This window comes from Naegleria lovaniensis (assembly GCF_003324165.1).
Source record: "Naegleria lovaniensis strain ATCC 30569 chromosome Unknown tig008, whole genome shotgun sequence".
In the NCBI taxonomy this organism is placed as follows: Eukaryota; Heterolobosea; class Eutetramitea; order Acrasida; family Naegleriidae; genus Naegleria; species Naegleria lovaniensis.
This window is the reverse complement of record NW_025407830.1, coordinates 274,026-294,871: the sequence shown is the minus strand read 5'-3', so window position 1 is coordinate 294,871 and position 20,846 is coordinate 274,026. Positions and strand designations below refer to the sequence as shown.

Genomic DNA, 20,846 nt, shown 5'->3' with positions numbered 1-20,846 from the left:
GTTTTGTACTCTTACCTCAATATACAAAATTTCTTTTACTTTTGAATAATTTGTTTAGTGCGCAATCATTAAAAAAATGTTGTCTTCTCCTTCTCTCTCTAGACGAGCTGAGCATTTTGCTGTGAGCCCTGCTTTCGTCCAAGCCATGGGAAAGGTCTTCCAAAATATATACCATGAGCAAAATAATCCAAACGGAATTATCAATTTAGCAGTTGCTGAGAATGTTCTCGTTTCCGAATGGCTGTGCAATACATTTCATGAAATTGCAATTCGACATCCTCTCGAGCCATCAAATTTAAATTATACAAACTTTTCGGGAGCAAACGAGTTTCGAGTGGAATTGGTGAATAGACTTTTCAACCAATATATTTTCAAGAGAGGGTCTGTAACTTCGGAGAGTCATCAAGATGATCATTTCGAGAAGAAGTTTTTTGACATCAGCAATTATTTTGTTTGCAACGGTGCAGGTGATGTTCTTGAAATGTTGGGAGCTTCGTTGTGTGATCCAGGAGAGTACATCATGGTCCCAGCTCCATTGTATTTGGGTTTCCACAATGATTTCAATAAGAGATTCCATAATCATGTGTTGCCTGTCCAAATGCCATATGATACAGAAACCAAGTCTTTTAAATTGACCGTTGAGATGGTACGAGAAGCATTCGAGAAGGAAAGCAAAACAAAAAACATAAGGGCATTCCTGTTGTGTAATCCTAATAACCCCACAGGAGACATGTTTGATGCAAACATTATTAGAGGATTAATTGATTTTTGTAAGGAGAAGTCCATTCACTATATCAGCGACGAATTGTATGCTTTGTCAGTTTTTGGAGAGGGTGAGTCTTTTGTGAGCGCTGCAAATGTCATGCAAGAGGATGATAGGGATTATGTTCATATTGTATATTCCTTTTCGAAGGATTTGTGCTTGAATGGATTCAGAATTGGTGTTCTCTTCACCATGAATGAGCAGCTGAAAAAAGTATTTGACACATGCAGTTATTTTACAGGAGTTTCGTCGCACACTCAACACTTGATGACACACTTTTTAAGGAGCAAGGACAAAGTCTCTCAATTCCTCGAACTGAATCGGAAAAAACTTGCAGAACAATATGCGTTGATTTCTAGCTTTCTTCGAGAACGAAACATTGAATATGTTGAAACAAGAGCTGGTCTTTTTATTTGGTTCAATGTGGAACGATTAATGAAACAATACGTGTTCAGAAAAGGAATCATGAAAACTCCTTCTCTTCAAGATACACTGACACAGGAAGAAGAATATCAGGTGTGGCTTGACGTTATCGATCATGCACTTGTGAACATTTCGCCTGCCCAATTCTATTTGACAAATTTAACAGGTTGGGTTCGTGTGTGTTTTTCAGCTCAAAAGACAGAAACCCTCTTTTTGGCCATGGAGAGGTTTTTCAATTTGATGAATGAATAATATTTAACACAGAGCATTAAAACCCAATAACTCCAGAGTCTCGATTCTATCTTTGAGAGAGCTCAACGTTGTGTTTGTACCTTCAGAAATGCAGTAGGCGAATTACGGGAGAAGGTGTAACTTCCCTGAAAATATGATTATTACAAAACAAAATCTCTCAAGCCATTGCAGCCATTCCCATATTTAAATAAAACGTCACATCAAAAGGTAGCAAAACTGAACAGATGTTGTCAGGACTTGTTTGCGATTCCCGCCTAGTACTACTCCAGTAAATTGAAAAAAAATGTCCAAAACTAAAATCAAAGACGAGTATATGGATCAGCCTTGTCGTTTAGTGGATCGTCGGCAGAGAGCGTATCGGAATTTAGATACAAGTCAAGCAGCTGGAGAATGGGTCGAGGAAAGTCAATACAATAGAAATGGAAAAAAGAAAGTGCTGGTTGGAAATTGGCAAGAGGAACAAGTGATCGAAAAGGAGGTTCCGACAAGGGAGAGAACAGGGCCACCTCATCTCTCGTCGGAAAGTGATGCCTCTTTTAAAAAACCCAAATGTACTGCTACTGTTGCACCTGGAATTGATGGTAAATTAAGGACAGTGTTTGCTGATTGGCAACAACCAAAATCAAAACAATTACCCCCTTCGACTTTACTGATTAAGGGAGATGATACAGATTTTCAAAAATCGTTGAAATCCAAGAAGTTTGAGGCTCCCCAGTACCAAGAGAAGACGACATCGTTGGTCGAAGAAAGAAAGCAGAAGAAGCAAAATTATTAGCTCAGGCAGCCGCAGAACTGGATGCCACTGAGGCGTTGAAAAACGAAACGTTTAAAAAGGTTATGTCGAAGAATCATTCAAGACCACCTATTCTGTTGATTTAGGCAAACCATCGAATGGAACAATCCTCGACCAGACGGTCGCAGCGACCAAAGCCAATCCTTCCTTCACCTACGTGCATGACCAGCCTGTGACCATTTATACGGATTCTTTGCTCAGAAATCCAACCACCGAGAAATTATTTACTCATGTGTACCATAGTCCTGCCACTAGTCATGGCAATCCTTTTGCAAAAAACACAACCTTCTCTAAACCTATTTATGAATACAAAGATGGAACTACGAAAGAATAAAATGTCTTGAGCGATCAATGCTTCAACCAGATTGTTGAATTTTGATTTTAAAAAAAATGAAGCGAAAACACTTCGAGAGTTTTTCACATGCTAAAAACCCATCATCAACAACGAACGTACTCGAACATTCGAAAACCATCAAGACCAAACAACAACAGCTTACGAACCGAATTCAACTTCCATTTCAAATATTTGATATTGATGAAATTGTTGCATGGATTTTACAATTCATGACCACCACGGATTATTTTGTATATTTACGATTCGTCAATCGATGTTTTCATAGACTCATTGAAGAAGGAATATTATCTGGATTAATATTCAAAAACATTACATTGGATAATTCCTCTTTTCTCACGCATCATGTTCACTCGGAACATAATGATCAAGTTTCACTCGAATCTGTAACCATTCAACACATTCTCCAAGAATATTCTCAAAAGAAATCAAAAAGAATTTCAAAAAATTCAAAACAATCGTTGACAAGTCTTACATCCAAACGATTGTTGCACATCATTTCAAACCATTCTTTTGCTATTCAGAGTTGGAAATGTGCCTATGGTGTTCGAGAAATGACATTACAAGTTTTTGAAAATTTAATTGAAAAGTGTCACAATTTGCAAGAAATTTTCATTGAATCTTCACAATTGGAAAGTATCAAGATGGATCCAAAATCACTTCCTCAGTTACAAAGTTTCACGTTGGTAATGCGATCATTTTCATTTCGAGAATTAATATTTGGAGAAGAAAATTCAAAAGCAAACGACGACGACATGAATTGTTTTGAACATTTACAAACATTGTCCATTACTATTCATCGATCCGACGATTCGTTTAAGACTCTTTTCACTCATGCTAAACTCTTTCCTAACCTTGTACATTTTACGTTTCACACAGCTGCCAATAGTTCTCTTTCCTCTCATCAAATAATAACAATATCGAGAAGCATGATCCATCTTTGTACGCCGAATCTCGAGACAGTTTCAATACGATCTTACAGCAAACGTTTCATGTTGAATGGACAATTCGATCATTTGCGTTCACAGAAATACGACGGAATGATGCAACATGTCAAGTTATTGAATTTGGAACATTTGAAAAGTTTGACAGTCCTTGTTGTGTCATGTACTCATGCCATCATTCCATCTTTATTTATTTATAATTGCCCTGATTTGATTCATGTAAATTTACCAATGGGTGCCAATGCATTGTGTCCCATTACGAAATTCATGTTGAGTCATTTGAAAGAACTCGAGTTGGATGTTGCAGAAATGATTCATGACACTCATGTAGAAAACAATGACAATAGGTCAATAACAACCTTACCACTAACATGGATGTCGATCCTTCGAGACCAATCGAACCTCCCTTCGTTACAACATCTTCATTTATATTCTTCTTCGGATGAGACCATTCAGAGTTTAGAATTGAAAGGTTTTAAAAGGTTAAAGTCTCTCTCCATCGAATTGGAGAATTTAGACTTGACTTTGAAAAATATGAAAAAACTGAGAGAATTTAACATTTCATGTAAGAATTTGAAACTACATCTTTACAAATGTCGTATGATGACAGAGAAGGAATTGGATCATATTTTGGACACGTCTCGATTCATTTCATCCTTAACTGTTAGCAAGTGCTCTGAATTACGAAGACTGGATCTGTCAAAAAACAGCTCTGGTCGATATTTGAAACATTTCAAAATTAACAAGTGTCAAAATTTGGAATGGTTGTGTTGTGATTCATCAAGAACGACGAGTGGAGAAGTGAAAAACTGTACGAATCTTAAATTTATTAAGGCCAAACAGTTCTCTATCAACACTTCACAACATCCCACCCGATCCATCAACAAGATGCTTCTTGTCACAAATTTACATCCCAAACTCGAAATAATGAATCAATAACTTGACCCAATGTTGGAAATCAAGTGTAAAAGCGCAAGGCCAATAATAAATTTTCTATCGTGTTGTGAGGTCATGGAAAATTGACTATTGAAACACTAATGAGATATAATAAATAACTAGAACGTGTTTAATAGGTCATGTTGTTCGTGTGATAGAATGACCATGTTGATGAGAATGCTTATTGTCTTGAGCCGCCTCTACCTCCTCCACGTCCCTTAGACGAAGAGAATGCTGAAAAGGCATCGTCACCACCACCACTACTTGAACTACTACCACCTCCTCTGCCTCCACCACGACCACCTGTCTTGCCAAAACCACCTCCACCAAAGGCACTACCAAATGATGCGCGCTTGTCTGAACCCTTTCCGAATGGAGAAGAAGAAGACTCCGAGTCCAAATTGTCCCATCTACCCTTTTGAGCTTGAGGTTGTTGTTCCTTAAGCTTCTTGTCGAGCTCCATTTCTTTTTCTTTTTGCTTTCTGTAAAATTCTTCTTCCTTCTTGCGTTGAATTTCTTCTTGTTCTTCTCTCTTCTTGCGCTCTCTTTCTCTTTCTTCCTCTCTCTTTTTTCTGAGCTCCTCTTCTTCCTTCTTCTTACGTTCTCTTTCCTCTTCGTCTTTCTTTCTTCTCTCTTCTTCTTCCTTTCTCTTCTTCTCTCGTTCTTCCAAGAGGGCTTTACGTTTAGCTTCCCATTGTTCTTTCTTTACTCTCTTTCTTTCATCTTGTTCTTGTTTTAATTTCTCATACTCTTCTCTTCTTGATTTTAATACAAACTTGTCCAAGAATGCCTTTTGATCAACAAAGTATTTGCTAAATTCTTGCTTCTTTTGCTTCATTTCAGATAACTCCTTTTGAAGATCTTGATTTTGTTTGTTCAAGTAGTTTTCAAATGCCTCCTTGTTCAAAGCTTGTTGCTTCTTGTTGTAATCATCAAAGACTGGCATTTCAACTTCACGACGAGTGATTTCCAAGTAGTCCAAAGCTTTAGCCTTTTCGAGGAGCTTCTTCTCCTTTTCCTTCTTTTCACGTTGAATTTCACCTCTCTTCAATTCAATAATGTCATCAATTTCCAATTCAAGCAATGAGGTAATCTTCTTCTTCAAAGATTTGTTAGCAATCTTTAGCAAATCTTGTTGTGCCTTGACATTATTATTGGTGATTTGGTCAATAATTTCCTTCTTCTTCTTTTCTTCGGCAATCTTCTTTTCTCTTCTCTTCTTTTCCTCTTCTCTGTTCTTAGCTTCGAGTTGAGCCATTCTTTCTTCTTCCAATTCGGCTAATCTGGCTAACTCAACCTTTCTTTCTTCAGCCTTTTCCAAAGCTCTCTTTTGCTCTTGTTCGTACCACAACTTCTTCATTCTAATAAAGTCATTTCTGAAGGAAATTTGCTCAATTTCTGGAGAAATCTTCTTGGAAATTTCAGTAATGAGCTTCTTTCGTCTCTCTTCCTTCTCCTTCTTTCTTTCAGGATGAATCAAGTCAACAACGTCATGAATTCTCTTTCCAAATGCAGAGATTTGCTTTTGAACGTCGCTGGCATCAAATGATTTTGGAGATTTACCAAAGACTAATACTCCCTTTCCGTGGTCAATACTAGCTTGTATTTTGCCCAAGCTAGCATTTTGAACAAGAATCTTCTCAAGTTGAATAAGGCTAACAAAATCTGCAAGCTTTGAAACAGTTTCAATCTTGATAGTTTGGAAGACCTTTGAGAGTTGTTCTAACAACTTGGTAATAGTCATTTGTTTGAGTGGCTCATAGTAGACAGTCAAATCCTCTCGGGATTTAACAAATTCCAAAATTGGCTTCATTCTTTCACACATCTTGAGTGGGTTGAAATCGACTTCAAAGATTTTGTAAAGATCCTTCAACTCAGGATATATCAATTGTGTGACATTCTTGGCGGCCAATTCTGAAACAAGAAGTTGTTTGCTTGGAGGAGCACTCAAGCCAAGAAGAGTGACCAGTCTTCTTTCATTTCTCACAGAAACAAAGTCTGTAGGAATGGTCTCTGTCTGATCATTGGATGGTGTGGTGAGGGTGGAAAGTAATAAATTAGTGGCTGATTCTTGTAATTTGGTTTGATTGGCAATGTTTCTGTTAATACCAAAAGCCTTATATTGAGCATATGCATGAAGGATGTAGTGTTTAGAGTTCCAGAAGATTTTGGTTAATTGCTCATAATAATTCAAAAGTTGTTCAGCAGGAATAACCACATCTTTTGAGGTTGAAATCAAATAGTAGATATCTTCAATGCTCTTGAATGCATCTTGCCATAAATCAAGTTTCATGGCAACTGTTAATTGGAAAAAGCGAGCAGAAAGATAGTGTTCAATGCTTTCATACGAAGTCAACTCAATGCCCTTCACATGAGTACGTAAAAGATCTGAAAGTCTCTTGAATTCGTTCTTTCTCTCGTATTTTTGACAGAATTCAAATGCTCTTTTACAAGTTTCCTAAAAAGAGATAATTGAAAAGTTACGATGGACATCTAGTGAGTAATATTCAAAAACTTACATGATAAACAGCTTCAAGTTGTGGTTCCTTTGTACTCTTCAAAAGCTCCAAGACTACTCTGTAGGTTTCCCATAAGAATCTCATCCATGGAGTAACAAATTCACGGTCGGTTCTATCTTTCAAATCTTCACCGGAAACATCGCTGAGTAAAACGTTTTCTGGGACTTCATTCTCCAAATCAAGGGCTACAGATTTGCTCTTTGATTTTTCAATTGCCTTTTGGGCCCTCTTTTCAGCCTGGTCCAAATATAAAAGAACAACATTGGCAAATGATTTAAGTTCACTGGCTTGACACAAGTTTCGGTATGAGGAGAGGATAGACTTGATTTCTTGTCCCTTTCTCAACTCTACGGAGACTTTGATAAATCGTTTGGCAACATCTTCATAAATTTCGTGCCATGTTTTAATCTGACGACCAAATTTAGATACAATTGTACCCAACTCCAAGAAGGCCATGTTTAATTGGTCGGATTGAATGTAATCTATTGTTTATGTGATGGAGATGTTATTGTCATCAAATCAGAATATTTGTGCGTGATGATGAAAACAATAATTATTCAAAAATAATAAACAATCCATAACCATTGAGAAGGTATGGTATGCGTAAATAAGTTTTCAGTATGAACCAAATGAAAAGAATTGCTAACATGATGAATTTACATACCAGCTGTTCGCTTGAGAACATTCTCCGCTTTTGTGGTGAGGTATTGAGCCATTTTTTAAAATCGTCAAAGTTTATTTTAATTTGTTGATTCAATTTCTTGGTGCGTCCAAAACTCTTGAGCTGTTGAGACCTCAACGAATGATGCTTGTATTGTCTAAATAAACGAGTCAGAAAGAGGTAAAATTGTGGAGTCAAAGGAAAAAGTTCAGAATTTTACGAGACTTTTCTTGTTCTCTTATGCAAATCTTCTACCTCGAATGTAACACTAAACGTAGCAGAAATCTCAATATTCCAAGCACCACACTGAACACAACATGTTTGCTTCCACCGATTATAGTTTCAACTGTACGTGATACATTGTGTTGATGAAGGTCATGTTGGTTATTGGCAAACAATGTTGAATCAGCAGACGTGGTATGCATTTCAATGGCTCCTCTATTCACAATCATTGGTATTTGATTTCCAGAAAACACAACACCATTACTACAATGCTTCCGATGTAATTCTACGATATTAAAATTTCTTGTGCCTTTCTCAAGCAATTCATGTTGATTCTTTTCCAATTCTTTTGTTAATTGTTCTTTCTTTAATTGTAATCGATGTAAATTGTTTTGTAATTTTGATGATGTAAATAATTGTTCAATCAATGCTTTATCTTGATTGGAAATGGTTGAGGATGATAATAATTCTTCCTCCGAAATGGATCTACCTTCCGAGGATGGATGTTGTGACGATGATGCGTTCAACATTCTTAAAATCACTTCCCTCACTATCTGTCTAATATTGCCAAAATTCAAAGAGGTTTGTTTTGATTTTGCAAGTGGCACATCGTTTTTGCCACTTTGCATTTTTATGTGTTGGATTTTTAAGAAACAAAGATGACAGCAATTTCGAGTAAAATGGTGTGAATTTTTATCAAGTTAGAGGAATATGAGCAAATGTCAATTTACAAAGTGATATTCTCTGGTCTTGGATGAGACTCTTTACCAAAACTGTGTGTAACTCGAACGAATTCAGCCTTTCTTTGCAATTCCTTGATATCCTTAGCACCTCCATAAGTGAGAGCGCTTCTCAAAGCTCCACAAAAGTTGTCAATGACATCTTGAGCAGAACCAGTACACTTGGCATAGAAAGCAACTCCTTCTGGCACAGTGCCCTTCTTCAAACCACCATAGTAATCATCTTGGAAGTCCTTACTAGCTTGTCCTCTATATTTGACCAAAGTAATTTCCTTATCATTTTCAACTTTCTTGAACTTGGGTGCAGCACTTTCAATGGTCTTGGCGAAAATTGATCCCATCATGACAGAGCTTGCTCCGGCAGCCAATGCCAACACCATGTCTCTCTCAAAAACAATTCCACCATCGGCAATGATTGGCACACGGAGTTTGCGAGCCAAATCAGCACAATTCTTGATGGCACTGAATTGAGGAATACCAAATCCAGTCTTGATACGAGTGGTACAAGCAGCTCCGCAACCAACTCCAACCTTGACAGCATCGGCACCAGCAGAGACAAGATCCTGATAGCCCATAGCCGTACAAACGTTACCGGCAATGACTTCCTTGTGTGGTAATTGCTTTTTCAAATTTCTAATGAATGAGCACATGGCATCGGAGTGACCATGAGCAATATCAATCACGACACCTTTAGCTCCTAGTTCTAACAATTTAACTGTTGACTCCATATCGTTCAAACCACATGAAATGAAACAATTGTCCTTGTACTTTTGTGCCCAATTGGCTTGGGTTTCGAAGGAAGTGAAACGGTGGAACAATGGAATTCCTCCATTAGCAATTAAAACGTCAGCCAATTCATCGCAAATCACAGTGTCCATATTTGCTGCAAGAAGAGGAATACCAATTTTAGTGTTCTTTGTCAACCAAGAATCCAACGATGGATGCAAACGCGATGGCACATTGTTGTATTGTGGAACCAAAGTCACATCATCAAAAGTGAGGTAATCTTCATAGTGGATATTGTTCAACATTTTTCTTTAGGAATCGGATTGTCTGAGGAGTAAAATGGGTAATGATGTTATCAAAGCCTTTGCGGTTTGTTGCTGGAATAATGATTGTTATGAAACAATGCAACAAAAGGTAGGGAGGTGTTTGAGTATTTTTTTCATCGTTTTTTGTAACAGAATTTTGTGAGCTCTTAAGTTTTATTTGATTGGATGATGCAACGAATTCGTTGAACCATGGAATTTAGGTCATGGGGTACCAGAATAGAAACTAATTGTGAGAAGGTGATCATTCTACAGACTTTCTACAGCAAGTCTTTGAAATAGAAAGGTGTATCACGGTAATGGAAGGCCGTATCAAACGTGCTGATAACTACAAACATTAATTGAACTTGTTTGAGGCTTGTGAAAAAGTTCAGTAGACCATTCCCTTTCACATGACGGTGCTCTCAGTTGAGAGGAAAGTAGAATGTAATGCTCTCAGATGAATTCCAATATCATTCTACTTGCCTCTCAACTGAGTTCATCCTGCATGAATAGATAACAAAAAATGCCTCGAAAAGGTTTCTGTCATCATCTCGCCAGACCAACAGCAGAGATGACAAGGCTTCTACAGGTCATGATGCCTCTATTTCTCGCATCAGCATTGATATTCATCATTGCAACGATGATATCTACTACTCCTACTTTGGCCCAGGCCGTTTTAAAGGGAGAACAGAATTTATTAAATTTATTGAATTCGGAATCATCCTCAAGAAGGGATTTTTCTGCTCATCATAGAAGAAGAATTTCATTGGAAGATTTGAACTTGCTCAACAATAAGAGATCCTTGATGAGAGAAGATGGTTCTTCGGTTTTGAACTTTTTTGAGCAGAATCCTTTTATCAGTGAGACAAATGCATGGATTCATGAATTTCAATCGTCATCTCCAAACAAAAGAAGTACGACCACAACAGCATCTGACAATGATATTCATGTGTTGGTCACTTTTAAAACAAACCAAGACTCTCGTCAATATGAGAAAATTCTTTCGACTCCGATGGGAGAAAACACTTTCACATCTCGAGTGAATGTGCAACAATTGAAAAGGTTTGTATTTCACACTGTGTAGTAATGGTAGTATTGATTGAATTATTGACAAATCGAATGTATATATATGATGAAATGTTGTTGACAATATCTCAATTCCATACATCATTCAGACTTATTGAAGATGAAAATGTTAAAGTTGTGGAGCATTTCGACCCCATGTTCAAGTTTGTCGAGTCTCAATTCACTCCAGAAAACACTTGGGCTAAGAATATCCAAAGATTTTTTGTAGATCCAAATGCAAAATTCAGACACGCCGATACGAATTTCAAATTATCTGCTGAGCCATTCATCCGAAGACCAAGTGAAAATTGGCAATTCAGTTACACAGATAGAAATGGAGAGGAGTTTGTTGTGTTGAGAATTCTCACTGAGGAAAGATCAGCATTGAATGGCTACTTGCAAAATCTCAAGGAGTTTTCTCGAGGATCTATTCAGTTCCTTAATAATGTCGGAAATAGATTCATGATGTCTGTTAAAAAGAGTGACGCTCTTGCAGTCACTTATGAAATTTCTAAAAGATCAGAGGTTTTCTGGGTTGAGCTTGCTCCAAAGAATGAATTGCACAATTATTGGGCTAGAGGCATCACTCAAAGTGGCCTACCAGAGTCTCAACCAGTTACTTATCGAGGATTAACAGGAAAGAATCAAATCGTTACTGTTGGTGATTCTGGATTGGATGGAAACTCATGTTTTTTCCATGACAGTGACCATGAAGTCCCGTATGTTAATACTACTTCATCTCTTTCAGTCAGCAGTCACAGAAAAATTGCTTCTTACTGGGGTTTGATGGATACTATTTCTGAAGACAATGCTCATGGTACTCACGTTGCTGGTACTATTGTTTCTCAATCCACAACTGATGCTCTCAGTCAACACAATGGTATTGCTCCAGATGCTAAGGTTGCATTTACTGACATTGGATGCTCAGATCCAAAAGGATGTTCATGTCATGGCGTTGAGAAGGGATGTTATTGCGATGGCAGATATGACAAAAAGTGTCCAGCATCTGATCGCGCCGTTTATCCTCCAAACTCATTGTCGGAAGACTATTTTCCTTTTGCATACAAATTAGGAAGTCGAATTCACACAAATTCTTGGGGAGGTGGAGCTGGCATATTAGGTAAGTTCATATTCTCTCTTTACCCATGATTCTATTCATAAATTGTTGAACAACAGGTTACAGTATTGACACAGCAGACATTGACAAGTATGTTTGGGAGCACAAAGACATGCTCATTTTGTTCTCTGCTGGTAACAGTGGAGATGCCATGGGATATTCTTCCATTTCCACGCAAGCAGAAGCTAAAAACATTCTTTCTGTTGGAGCATCGATGAACCCACTTGCAACCTTCCAATATGTGACTGACAAATTACTTGATATGAACGCCTATGCTCAAAATTATGCTAAACAATTATTGAGTATTTTGGATTGTCCTGCAGAAAATCAAAATTCAAGCAGCACGTGCTCTGGTTTTAATTCTGACTTTTTAGAAACATGTCAATTTTTAAGAAATTTCAAAACAGAAGCAGACTGTTGCAACACCACTGGTAAATATTGTTCCAATTCAGGATGTGGATGTGCATTTTATGGACTTGGATCTTTGTGTTGCAGAAAATGTAGATCAGATCGAATGAAGACGAGTTACAGTAACACTGTATATAACAAGGAAAATATCGCATACTTTAGCAGTAGAGGTCCAACCTCAGATGGACGCATCAAACCTGACATTGTCGCGTAAGTTTTTGTGTGTGTGTAACATCATTGCAATGATGATGAATTATTTTTTTCTCAACTTTGAACATGGTGTTGTGGCATTCACTGTCCATGATATACAGTCCTGGATATTTCATTGTGAGTGCTCGATCTCATAACACCTTATCCACTCCAATGACTTGTAGTGAGAGTAGTCAAGATGTCAGCCAAGCTGTTCTTCAAATGGGAGGTACTTCTATGAGTTGTCCTTTAACAGGTAAGTGAAACGATGATGTGAATCTCATGGAATTCATCATGATTCTTTTGAACTTGTAGCTGCAAATGCTGCCCTTGTCAGACAGTACTACACTGAAGGATGGTATTATGATGGCAAGAACAACACATCCAAAGGATTTAAACCTTCTGCTGCATTGATGAAGGCAACCATTATCAATTCGGGTGTACCTCTACTCGGATATTTGGACTTGTCAGGATTTTTATTACCAATTAATGATGCATCCTCTAATCCTGAATTTAGACTTCAAGCAAAATATATTGAAGGATTTGGAAGAATTCAATTGGATCGAGTTCTCATGTTTGACAATTCTACAAGAAAGCTTCTAATTGGTAGAAAAGAAAATATTAAGACATCAAGTAGTGTGAAGGATGAATTTGGTGATCCAGTGATTAGTTCAGAAGAAGAGTCACATACCTATTGCATTGCACCAAAGGTATCAGGCACAATGAATGATGTCAAGATTACTCTCACTTGGACCGATTACCCAAGTAATCCTGCAAGAGGTAGACATTTGGTGAACAATATCGATCTTGGATGTAAAATTGATCGAGATGTATACTTTGGAAATTCGAACACATCTAATACCTTTGATCGTGACAACGTCAACAATGTGGAACAGCTTGTTTTTAACAATGTTCAGTCAAGAATTGTTGTCAATATTGCAGCTTCATATATTTACAAGGCCCAAAGTTATGCCTTGGTAGTTTCTGGTGAAAATATCAAATTCGATGAATGTGGAGAAAGTGATTACTTTGAATATTCTGCACGTGGAAAGTCCTCCAGTAATGGCTTGGCTACTGGAATTAAGATTTTTGGATTTGATCTTGCACTTGTCATGCTAGCTGTTGTATTATTATTGGTCATTATTGCAGCAGCGTCTGTAACCACATGTGTTTTTGCAGTCATTTGGGTGAGAAAGAAAAATTCTCAGACATCGTTTGCCAGATTAGAAGATGAAAACAATCGCTTGTAACAACTCAAAATACACATTGAAATCGATAAATTTATTATGAAGAATATTGACATTCAATCATGATTCGAAATTAACTGTTTGCTACAAAATGGTTTTGTTCCGAAAGACATTACGGCAAATTTGCGTTGCTGTTTGAAATCTTTAATTCGTTCCAAGATGGAAAGCTTGTTTATCCCAATTGATTCGTCAAAGTTTGTCAGCAGGAAATTGAACTCTATTGAGGTTGTGGAAAATGAAAAAAGGATGGCAATAATTTTGCAATAAGTGTTCCGCCATATGATTGAACCAACAGTAGCCCATACCCTAACACAATAGTCTCACTTGAGTTGGTTGTTAAAATGGTGCATAATGTTAACCTGTCCATTTCGAAAACTACTCGTCAAGTCATCATCATCATCTTCAATTCATACTTACCCAACTTCTTGAGATTCTATTGACTGAGAAGAGGTATGGAAATTCCACAATCGAAATCTGCAAATCGAGGCATATATATGAATCGTTGAATGGAAGGAATTTGCGACATCCAATAGGACCGACGTACCAGGAATGTCCTGATGACAAGTGGGCGCAGGTTTGCAAAAGCATACCATGCACACAAAATTCATATCACGTCTCTTAGATTTTTATTTGTGAATTGTTATGCTTTTTAAAACAATACACCTTCTATTTAAGGCTATTTCAATGTTTGTTTTGTAGAATTTAGGCGGGAAGTGTATTTAACAAGCCTTGCTTGTCGCACAGTTAAAGGCTTGTAGCTATCACATCCTCTCTGTGAATTGTTGTTCCTCAATCGGGATCTCGTTGAATAACAACCAATTTTATTCCGAACCTGAGCAATGGATTCATCTTGGGATTCGGAAGCAATTTACCTGGGTCAGACAGACATTTTGGCTTTGGCTGTTTGGTTTGTTTTTTGTTGTGGAAAAGGTCTTGTGAATTACCCTCACTTTTGGGGTTTCTTTTGCTTTGATTCTTTTGTCTTTTTAACCTGCAACGTGTGGATGTTCAACAGGGCATTGCGCTCCTTTTCAGCAGCAACCTCCTCTTTCTCCATCATCTGAATTAATCTCTTCAAATCTTTCCAGCCTTTCTCTGCAAGTGCTTGCACGTTGAAATGTTGTGGTAAAGGAAAATATTGTTTGCAAGAGAAGTTTTGCAAACATTGATATCCTTGTGCTTTTTCTTCAAAGTCCAATATTGAGGCGGGACTGAGTATCAGTGCCAACAAATGATCCACATTTCTTGGACCGAGAAGTACTTTCTCCGTCTCAGTGAAGAGTTTAACATTGCTCGCAACTTTTTCCTTGGTCAGGGATTTGAGCAGGTCCATTTTTTTAGTGCTCTCAAATTTAAGGCGTGATATTACTTGTAGTAGCACTTTTACGGAAATCTACCGCCATTTATTACGCAACGTTTGAGAAGAGCATGCTTTCAAGCAACTCTGTGAATTGCGTATACGACATGTTTTCAACACCTATATTCCGAGGAGACGGAAGAAATCACCACCTAAAAGCTTGGATGTAACAGTTCTTTATTTCTCGTAGTGAATTTCAACCAACTTCAAAATGAGGAATTTCATATTCTGAATTTAGTGATGCATCTAATCCTGCAATTTTAGTAGATCATGGTATAAAAAGATAGAGCTATGTACTGCCCAAGCTCAGACAATGATTTAACATTTCAAGCTTGTTGGTATTCAGAAACGACAGTAGTGAACGCAAGTGAAGGTGGACGATGTCAAGTTTTCGTCACAATTACATGATCGACACCATCTTTGTTTTGTGTGGACCATCATCAATATCATTGATCTTCTCTTTTCCTTTTAAGCTGATTGATGTTGAAACAATCAATAGCTTTCAACGTATTAACGACATTACCATAAAATATTAAGCAATCCAAAAGCACCATAACACGCAATCGCCGACATTTCCTGACATTACAATGCTCAATAAATACATTCTCAGCAAAAACTGGTTTAGTTTTCCCCTTCGTTGTCGTTTTCCGAGGAAGGATAATTGTGTAAAGTCGATTCTTATTCATTAATCGGAGAGAATCAACAAAGACAATATTGTCATGACTAAATTCAGGAAAGTTTAAAATCCAAACGGCCCCCATGGTGAGCTATTAAATAAGTTTTCCCTTGATATAATTACATAATGTTGTTTCAAAATATTCGTAACATTGTGCAACACTTGATAGTCACAAAATTTTGTTTCATATGATGATTAAAATTAACAATTCCAAAGCTGTGGTCAATTATGTGAGACGATTCCAGACACTGCTTCATCCACCAATTCAATTTTGGAGAAGTTAAATTTCTGGCCGTTGATGAAACGGATTATGTAAAATTCAACCAAAATTCTTGTTACAAGAAAAGTTGTGCAAACATTGATACCCAAGTGTCTTGGCTTCAAAAACCAAAATGGATGTTGAATCGAGAAGCAGGGCCAACAAGTGATCCACATTTCTAGGACCGAGAAGTACTTTCTCCATCTCGGTGCAGAGTTTAACGTTGCTCGCAACTTGTTCCTTAGTGAGGGATTTGAGGAGATTCATTTTCAATCTCGTAAAAGCCTTTGATGAAAGCACCGGAGATTGCCTTCTTGATCTACTTTTCACCTTCTTCAGACGGTATAATATCGACTGAATTAAGGATTCCAAGCTATTTGTTGCATAACTTGAAGTATAAACTTGTAGGGTACAACTCAGTTACATTTTTTTAAGGTTCCAGTTTGGCTCATTTGGAAATCAACAATTATTTATTTAAAGGACCAGTCATCGATGAGGTAGAATCTTTCATGTCTTTTCGAGTTGTTATGATCACATCTTGCTCGAAAGTGTCTTCATTGAGTTTATGTAGAAATACATGTTCATCTTGAGGTGGTTCGAATTGGGTTCGAGAGTCCTCCGTGTTATCTTCGATAGGATACTCGACCTGTTCGAATGTTGTTGGTGGTTGCTCATCTTCATCCGAACCATTTCGGAATGTATGACTTTGTTGTTCTTGAGGTGGAAGATGATGTTGCTCGCCACGTGCGTACACTCTCTTATTGGTACTATGATTCATTAAAGTAGATTTGAATCACTCCTTTTCTTTCCATGATACTCTTGTTCATCTGATCCTGTTAATAATAATATTTTTTTAATTCATTTGAATATTTTGTAATACCTTAAAAAATAATATTTTTTCCTTAACGATTATGAAACGGTTATTTCCTTATTAGAAAATAGCATAAGATCATTAAATGTTAGACTCCATAACAATCTACTTCCGTACATTACTATTGTCCATGGATGTATCATTTCATGACCTTGTCCACAATGAGCATGAACGATGAGCATATTATTAACTGTGGAGGGCGATATTTGCAGCATTAATACACATCTTCCAAAATGAAAAAGGAAATATCAAAAGGTAGTTTTACATTTCACAACATATTCGCCATGACCATACCCATGGCAAAATCATTCAACAACATTGACCGATTTCCATTTTCGTGAGTCTACCATTTTTGACAGTTGTGTTAAATATTCCAGAGGTGTTGTTGCTTCAAGTCTTGCAGCCTGCCTGAATTCATTGTTATTCTTCAAATACACTCTTGCTGCTTGATCATTATCGCCATTATTACAATCAAATGCTCCAAAATCCAAACTGAATTCATTAATTTAGAAATTTTCCACCCTCGACGTTGTCCTCCTCCAAAACCACCACTGCCACTCCAACATTGTTCTTCTCATTTTAACACATTGTTCTTCTCTGAAAAGAAAAACTTTCACTGTCAACACTGACTTTTTGTTCGAAATTCAAATCGAATCAATCACAACTATATTGCCTGCAATATTACATTCATGCTCAACCATGCAGCAATCAAGACATGCTCCAACTGAGAGAAAGTTGACTCCCAACAACACAAATTCTTCTGAACAACAATTACAACCACCTCAAGCAAAATCTCCTACAAGTGCCTCCTTTCTTTTACAGTTTGATAAAACAGCTGTCGTGAACACGGGAACTCCAGGAGTTTCAGCTTCTCTAATGGGAGTGTCGACCACCTCAGCAACATCCAAGTCGACACCACCTCCAACGATTACCAGTGGAAATGTTTCAAGTAGTAGTGGTAGTACTAGTAGTAACGGTAGCAGTGGTCAGCAGCTCCATCACACTCCCAGTGGTGGTGGTAAACCGAAACCTTTTCCTCTCACTGAGTTTCAGGATGAGATTTTAACTCTCTCGAATCAATCGTTGAATCAAAACACAGAACAAGTGCTCATGGATGACTTTAAATTTGGTGATTTGATTGTTGTTTCTAATCGTTTACCAATGACTATTAGTAGAAATCCAAATTCTGTCATTATTCATGGCAACTCGAATTCTTCACATGGAATGGATTCAAAGAAGGGCGTTTCCAAAGATGTTCATCCTCAGAACAAACATGCTAATCATTCACAACAACAACAACAACATACTCCTCAACAGTCACCTCAAATGCAAGATCATTCCTCCAATTTCATCTTTAAAAAGAGTAGTGGAGGTCTTGTCACAGCTCTCACTGGAATGTGTAAAGGTCAATTCAAAAAAGATTTCAAATGGATTGGATGGATTGGAACAGCAGAATTTGAATTAGAGGAAGAAAAAGCCGAGTTGAGACATGAACTTGAAAAATTCAATCAATATCCAGTATTCTTGGAAGCAGAAGAAGCACACAAGTATTACGATGGATTTAGTAATGGAGTCTTGTGGCCTCTGTTTCATTACTTGTATGAAAAGAATGTTACTTTCAATATGGCAGAATGGGAAGCTTATCAGAGAGTGAATGAAAAGTTTGCAGATGCTGTTTTGGAAGTCTATAAGGATAACGATGCAGTGTGGTAAGTAGTAGTATCGTTGTGGTTGATGATGTGTTCAATCATTGTCCAAAATTTCAAATATATTCACTCGCCAATGAATATTTCATGATGCACATATACTCATTTCCAAAAAGGATTCATGATTATCATCTCATGTTGTTACCAGCCATTCTCAGACATCGTCGACCTGATATTAATATTGCCTTCTTCCTTCACATTCCATTTCCTTCGAGTGAAATTTATAGAATTCTTCCAGTCCGTTCACAACTCTTGGAAGGTCTTTTGGCATCGAATATGGTTGCATTTCACACGTACGACTTTGCACGACATTTTCTTTCCAGCTGTACTCGTACACTCGGTTCTGACACTACTCCTCGTGGTTTGCTCCATAAGGGTCTGTTCGTTTCGGTGCATTCCTTGCCTATTGGAATTGATCCCAACATGTTTCGTGAGGGTGTTCAAAGTGATGAATGTAGAAAAATCTTGGATGATTTCAAGAATGTGAAATATAAGGGAAAGAAGATTGTGTTGGGTATTGATCGTTTGGATTACACGAAGGGAGTCCAGTTGAAATTTGAGGCTTTTGAAAAGTTTTTAACAAACTATCCTCAATATGCCAATGACACTGTGTTGATTCAAGTAGGTGTTCCAACAAGACCCAATGTGGTCGAGTATCAAGAGTTGTTGAGTCATGTCAATGAAACGACAGGAAGAATTAATTCCACTTTTGGAACATTGACTCATGGATTTCCAGTGCACTTCTTGTACAAGAGTGTGGCATTGCCTGAATTGTGTGCATTGTACACATTGGCAGATGTGTGTTTGGTAACATCTATTCGAGATGGAATGAATTTGGTGAGTTCTGAATATGTGGTTTGTCAAGATGAAGCTGTTCGATTGGGAGTGAAGAGTGTGAAAGAATTGGGAGTGTTAATCTTGAGTGAATTTGCTGGAGCTGCTCGATCACTCGGTGGTTCTATCATTATTAATCGTAAGTTGTGATCTCTTTTTGATAATTATTGTTCATGAACGAACTGTATATCCAAAATTTGAATGACTCGTACCTCACATCGGATATGTAAATGTGTCCTGTCCATATATTCCCTTAATATATCATGTAGCATGGGACATTGATCAAACCATGAAAGCGATTAAGGATGGATTAGATATGAAACCAGCTGAAAAACATGTTCGTCACAAAGCCAACATTTCCATCATTATGAGAAATACTGCCTCTCAATGGGCCAGTGATTTCATGCAGGAATTTGAATCTGCTTGTCGATATCAAAAAGATCCAACCGTTTTCAACAAACTCACTCTGAAGGGTTTACCTGCGTTGAAATTGGAAGCACTCATTCCAGAATATCAATCAGAACAAAAGAGACTCTTCCTCTTTGACTATGATGGAACATTGGTCAAGATGGCTCGAAATCCAATGTTAGCTCTTCCTTCAGAACGTTGTCTTGAAATGTTGAAACATCTTTGTAGTGATCCGAATAATCATGTATATATCATTACTGGAAGAGATCAGTATCAAATGACCGAATTTGTTGGTTCCATTAAGGAATTAGGAATTGCCAGTGAACATGGACTATTTTGTAGACATCCCAATTCTGAAGAGTTCACTTCTTCCTTGTACAATATTGATTTAGAATCTTTGAATTGGATTGGAATGGTTAGGGAAATTCTTGAACATGTTTCGAGCAGAACTCCTGGTTCCTTTGTCGAGGTGAAACGATCGTCTCTCGCATTCCACTATCGTAACTCGGATCCAGATTATGGCGAATGGATTGTCAATGAATTGAAACTTCATTTGGAAATGGCCTTCAATTCTCTTCCATTGGAAATTATTAAGGGAAGAAACAAATTTTTAGAAATTCGACCTCAATCGGTGAGTAAGGGAGCATGTGCCAGAAAGTTGATTGAGAGAGGTGACTATGGATTTATATTCTGTGCTGGAGATGATAATACGGATGAAGCCATGTTTGAAGAGGTGGAGAGACATTCTCGTAAAAACATTACACCCATGTCACCAACACCCTCAACTCCAACGATTGGAGTGTCATCCGTGTCATCGCAAGGAAGTGAATCTCCATGGAGTCCAAAGCCGGCACAAGTTCATTCTCCTCAATCTCCTTCTCATCGATATACTCCAGCAGTGGGTGGCTTTGCAAGAAATACCTCCATCATCATTCCAAAAAGCGTCTTTTCTGTGTTTGTTGGTAATGATAAGATTGTCACTAAGGCAAGGTATCATGTGGGAAATATTGATCATCTCATGAAAGTACTTGAAGGATTGCCTGTCGCTCAGTATCGTTAGATTAATCTCTTTA

At 37.5% G+C, this 20,846-nt stretch overlaps 10 protein-coding genes across 10 annotated transcripts; 5 read left to right on the top strand and 5 right to left on the bottom strand.

The window, feature by feature from the left end:
• Nucleotides 1–76: 76 nt before the first annotated feature.
• Nucleotides 77–1,438, top strand: C9374_014455 (uncharacterized protein; the record flags this gene model as incomplete). Its single annotated transcript, XM_044690444.1, has 1 exon — nt 77–1,438. The coding sequence occupies one exon, from the start codon at nt 77–79 to the stop codon at nt 1,436–1,438; it is 1,362 nt and encodes a 453-aa protein (XP_044553047.1).
• A 283-nt stretch (nt 1,439–1,721) lies between these two features.
• Nucleotides 1,722–2,213, top strand: C9374_014454 (uncharacterized protein; the record flags this gene model as incomplete). The annotated part of the gene is made up of 1 exon (XM_044690443.1): nt 1,722–2,213. The coding sequence occupies one exon, from the start codon at nt 1,722–1,724 to the stop codon at nt 2,211–2,213; it is 492 nt and encodes a 163-aa protein (XP_044553046.1).
• A 408-nt stretch (nt 2,214–2,621) lies between these two features.
• On the top strand, nt 2,622–4,466 carry C9374_014453 (uncharacterized protein; the record flags this gene model as incomplete). The annotated part of the gene is made up of 1 exon (XM_044690442.1): nt 2,622–4,466. One exon carries the CDS (start codon nt 2,622–2,624, stop codon nt 4,464–4,466), a length of 1,845 nt encoding a protein of 614 aa, XP_044553045.1.
• Nucleotides 4,467–4,644: 178 nt separating this feature from the next.
• On the bottom strand, nt 4,645–7,698 carry C9374_014452 (uncharacterized protein; the record flags this gene model as incomplete). The annotated part of the gene is made up of 3 exons (XM_044690441.1): nt 4,645–6,921; nt 6,983–7,464; nt 7,647–7,698. 3 exons carry the CDS (start codon nt 7,696–7,698, stop codon nt 4,645–4,647), a joined length of 2,811 nt encoding a protein of 936 aa, XP_044553044.1.
• Nucleotides 7,699–7,894: 196 nt separating this feature from the next.
• C9374_014451 (uncharacterized protein) lies at nt 7,895–8,494 on the bottom strand (the record flags this gene model as incomplete). Its single annotated transcript, XM_044690440.1, has 1 exon — nt 7,895–8,494. The coding sequence occupies one exon, from the start codon at nt 8,492–8,494 to the stop codon at nt 7,895–7,897; it is 600 nt and encodes a 199-aa protein (XP_044553043.1).
• A 98-nt stretch (nt 8,495–8,592) lies between these two features.
• C9374_014450 (uncharacterized protein) lies at nt 8,593–9,636 on the bottom strand (the record flags this gene model as incomplete). Its single annotated transcript, XM_044690439.1, has 1 exon — nt 8,593–9,636. One exon carries the CDS (start codon nt 9,634–9,636, stop codon nt 8,593–8,595), a length of 1,044 nt encoding a protein of 347 aa, XP_044553042.1.
• Nucleotides 9,637–10,159: 523 nt separating this feature from the next.
• On the top strand, nt 10,160–13,665 carry C9374_014449 (uncharacterized protein; the record flags this gene model as incomplete). Its single annotated transcript, XM_044690438.1, has 5 exons — nt 10,160–10,698; nt 10,812–11,821; nt 11,878–12,436; nt 12,538–12,671; nt 12,731–13,665. 5 exons carry the CDS (start codon nt 10,160–10,162, stop codon nt 13,663–13,665), a joined length of 3,177 nt encoding a protein of 1,058 aa, XP_044553041.1.
• Nucleotides 13,666–14,608: 943 nt separating this feature from the next.
• On the bottom strand, nt 14,609–14,995 carry C9374_014448 (uncharacterized protein; the record flags this gene model as incomplete). The annotated part of the gene is made up of 1 exon (XM_044690437.1): nt 14,609–14,995. The coding sequence occupies one exon, from the start codon at nt 14,993–14,995 to the stop codon at nt 14,609–14,611; it is 387 nt and encodes a 128-aa protein (XP_044553040.1).
• A 1,425-nt stretch (nt 14,996–16,420) lies between these two features.
• Nucleotides 16,421–16,732, bottom strand: C9374_014447 (uncharacterized protein; the record flags this gene model as incomplete). The annotated part of the gene is made up of 1 exon (XM_044690435.1): nt 16,421–16,732. The coding sequence occupies one exon, from the start codon at nt 16,730–16,732 to the stop codon at nt 16,421–16,423; it is 312 nt and encodes a 103-aa protein (XP_044553039.1).
• A 792-nt stretch (nt 16,733–17,524) lies between these two features.
• C9374_014446 (uncharacterized protein) lies at nt 17,525–20,833 on the top strand (the record flags this gene model as incomplete). Its single annotated transcript, XM_044690434.1, has 3 exons — nt 17,525–18,534; nt 18,648–19,504; nt 19,635–20,833. 3 exons carry the CDS (start codon nt 17,525–17,527, stop codon nt 20,831–20,833), a joined length of 3,066 nt encoding a protein of 1,021 aa, XP_044553038.1.
• Nucleotides 20,834–20,846: the final 13 nt, after the last annotated feature.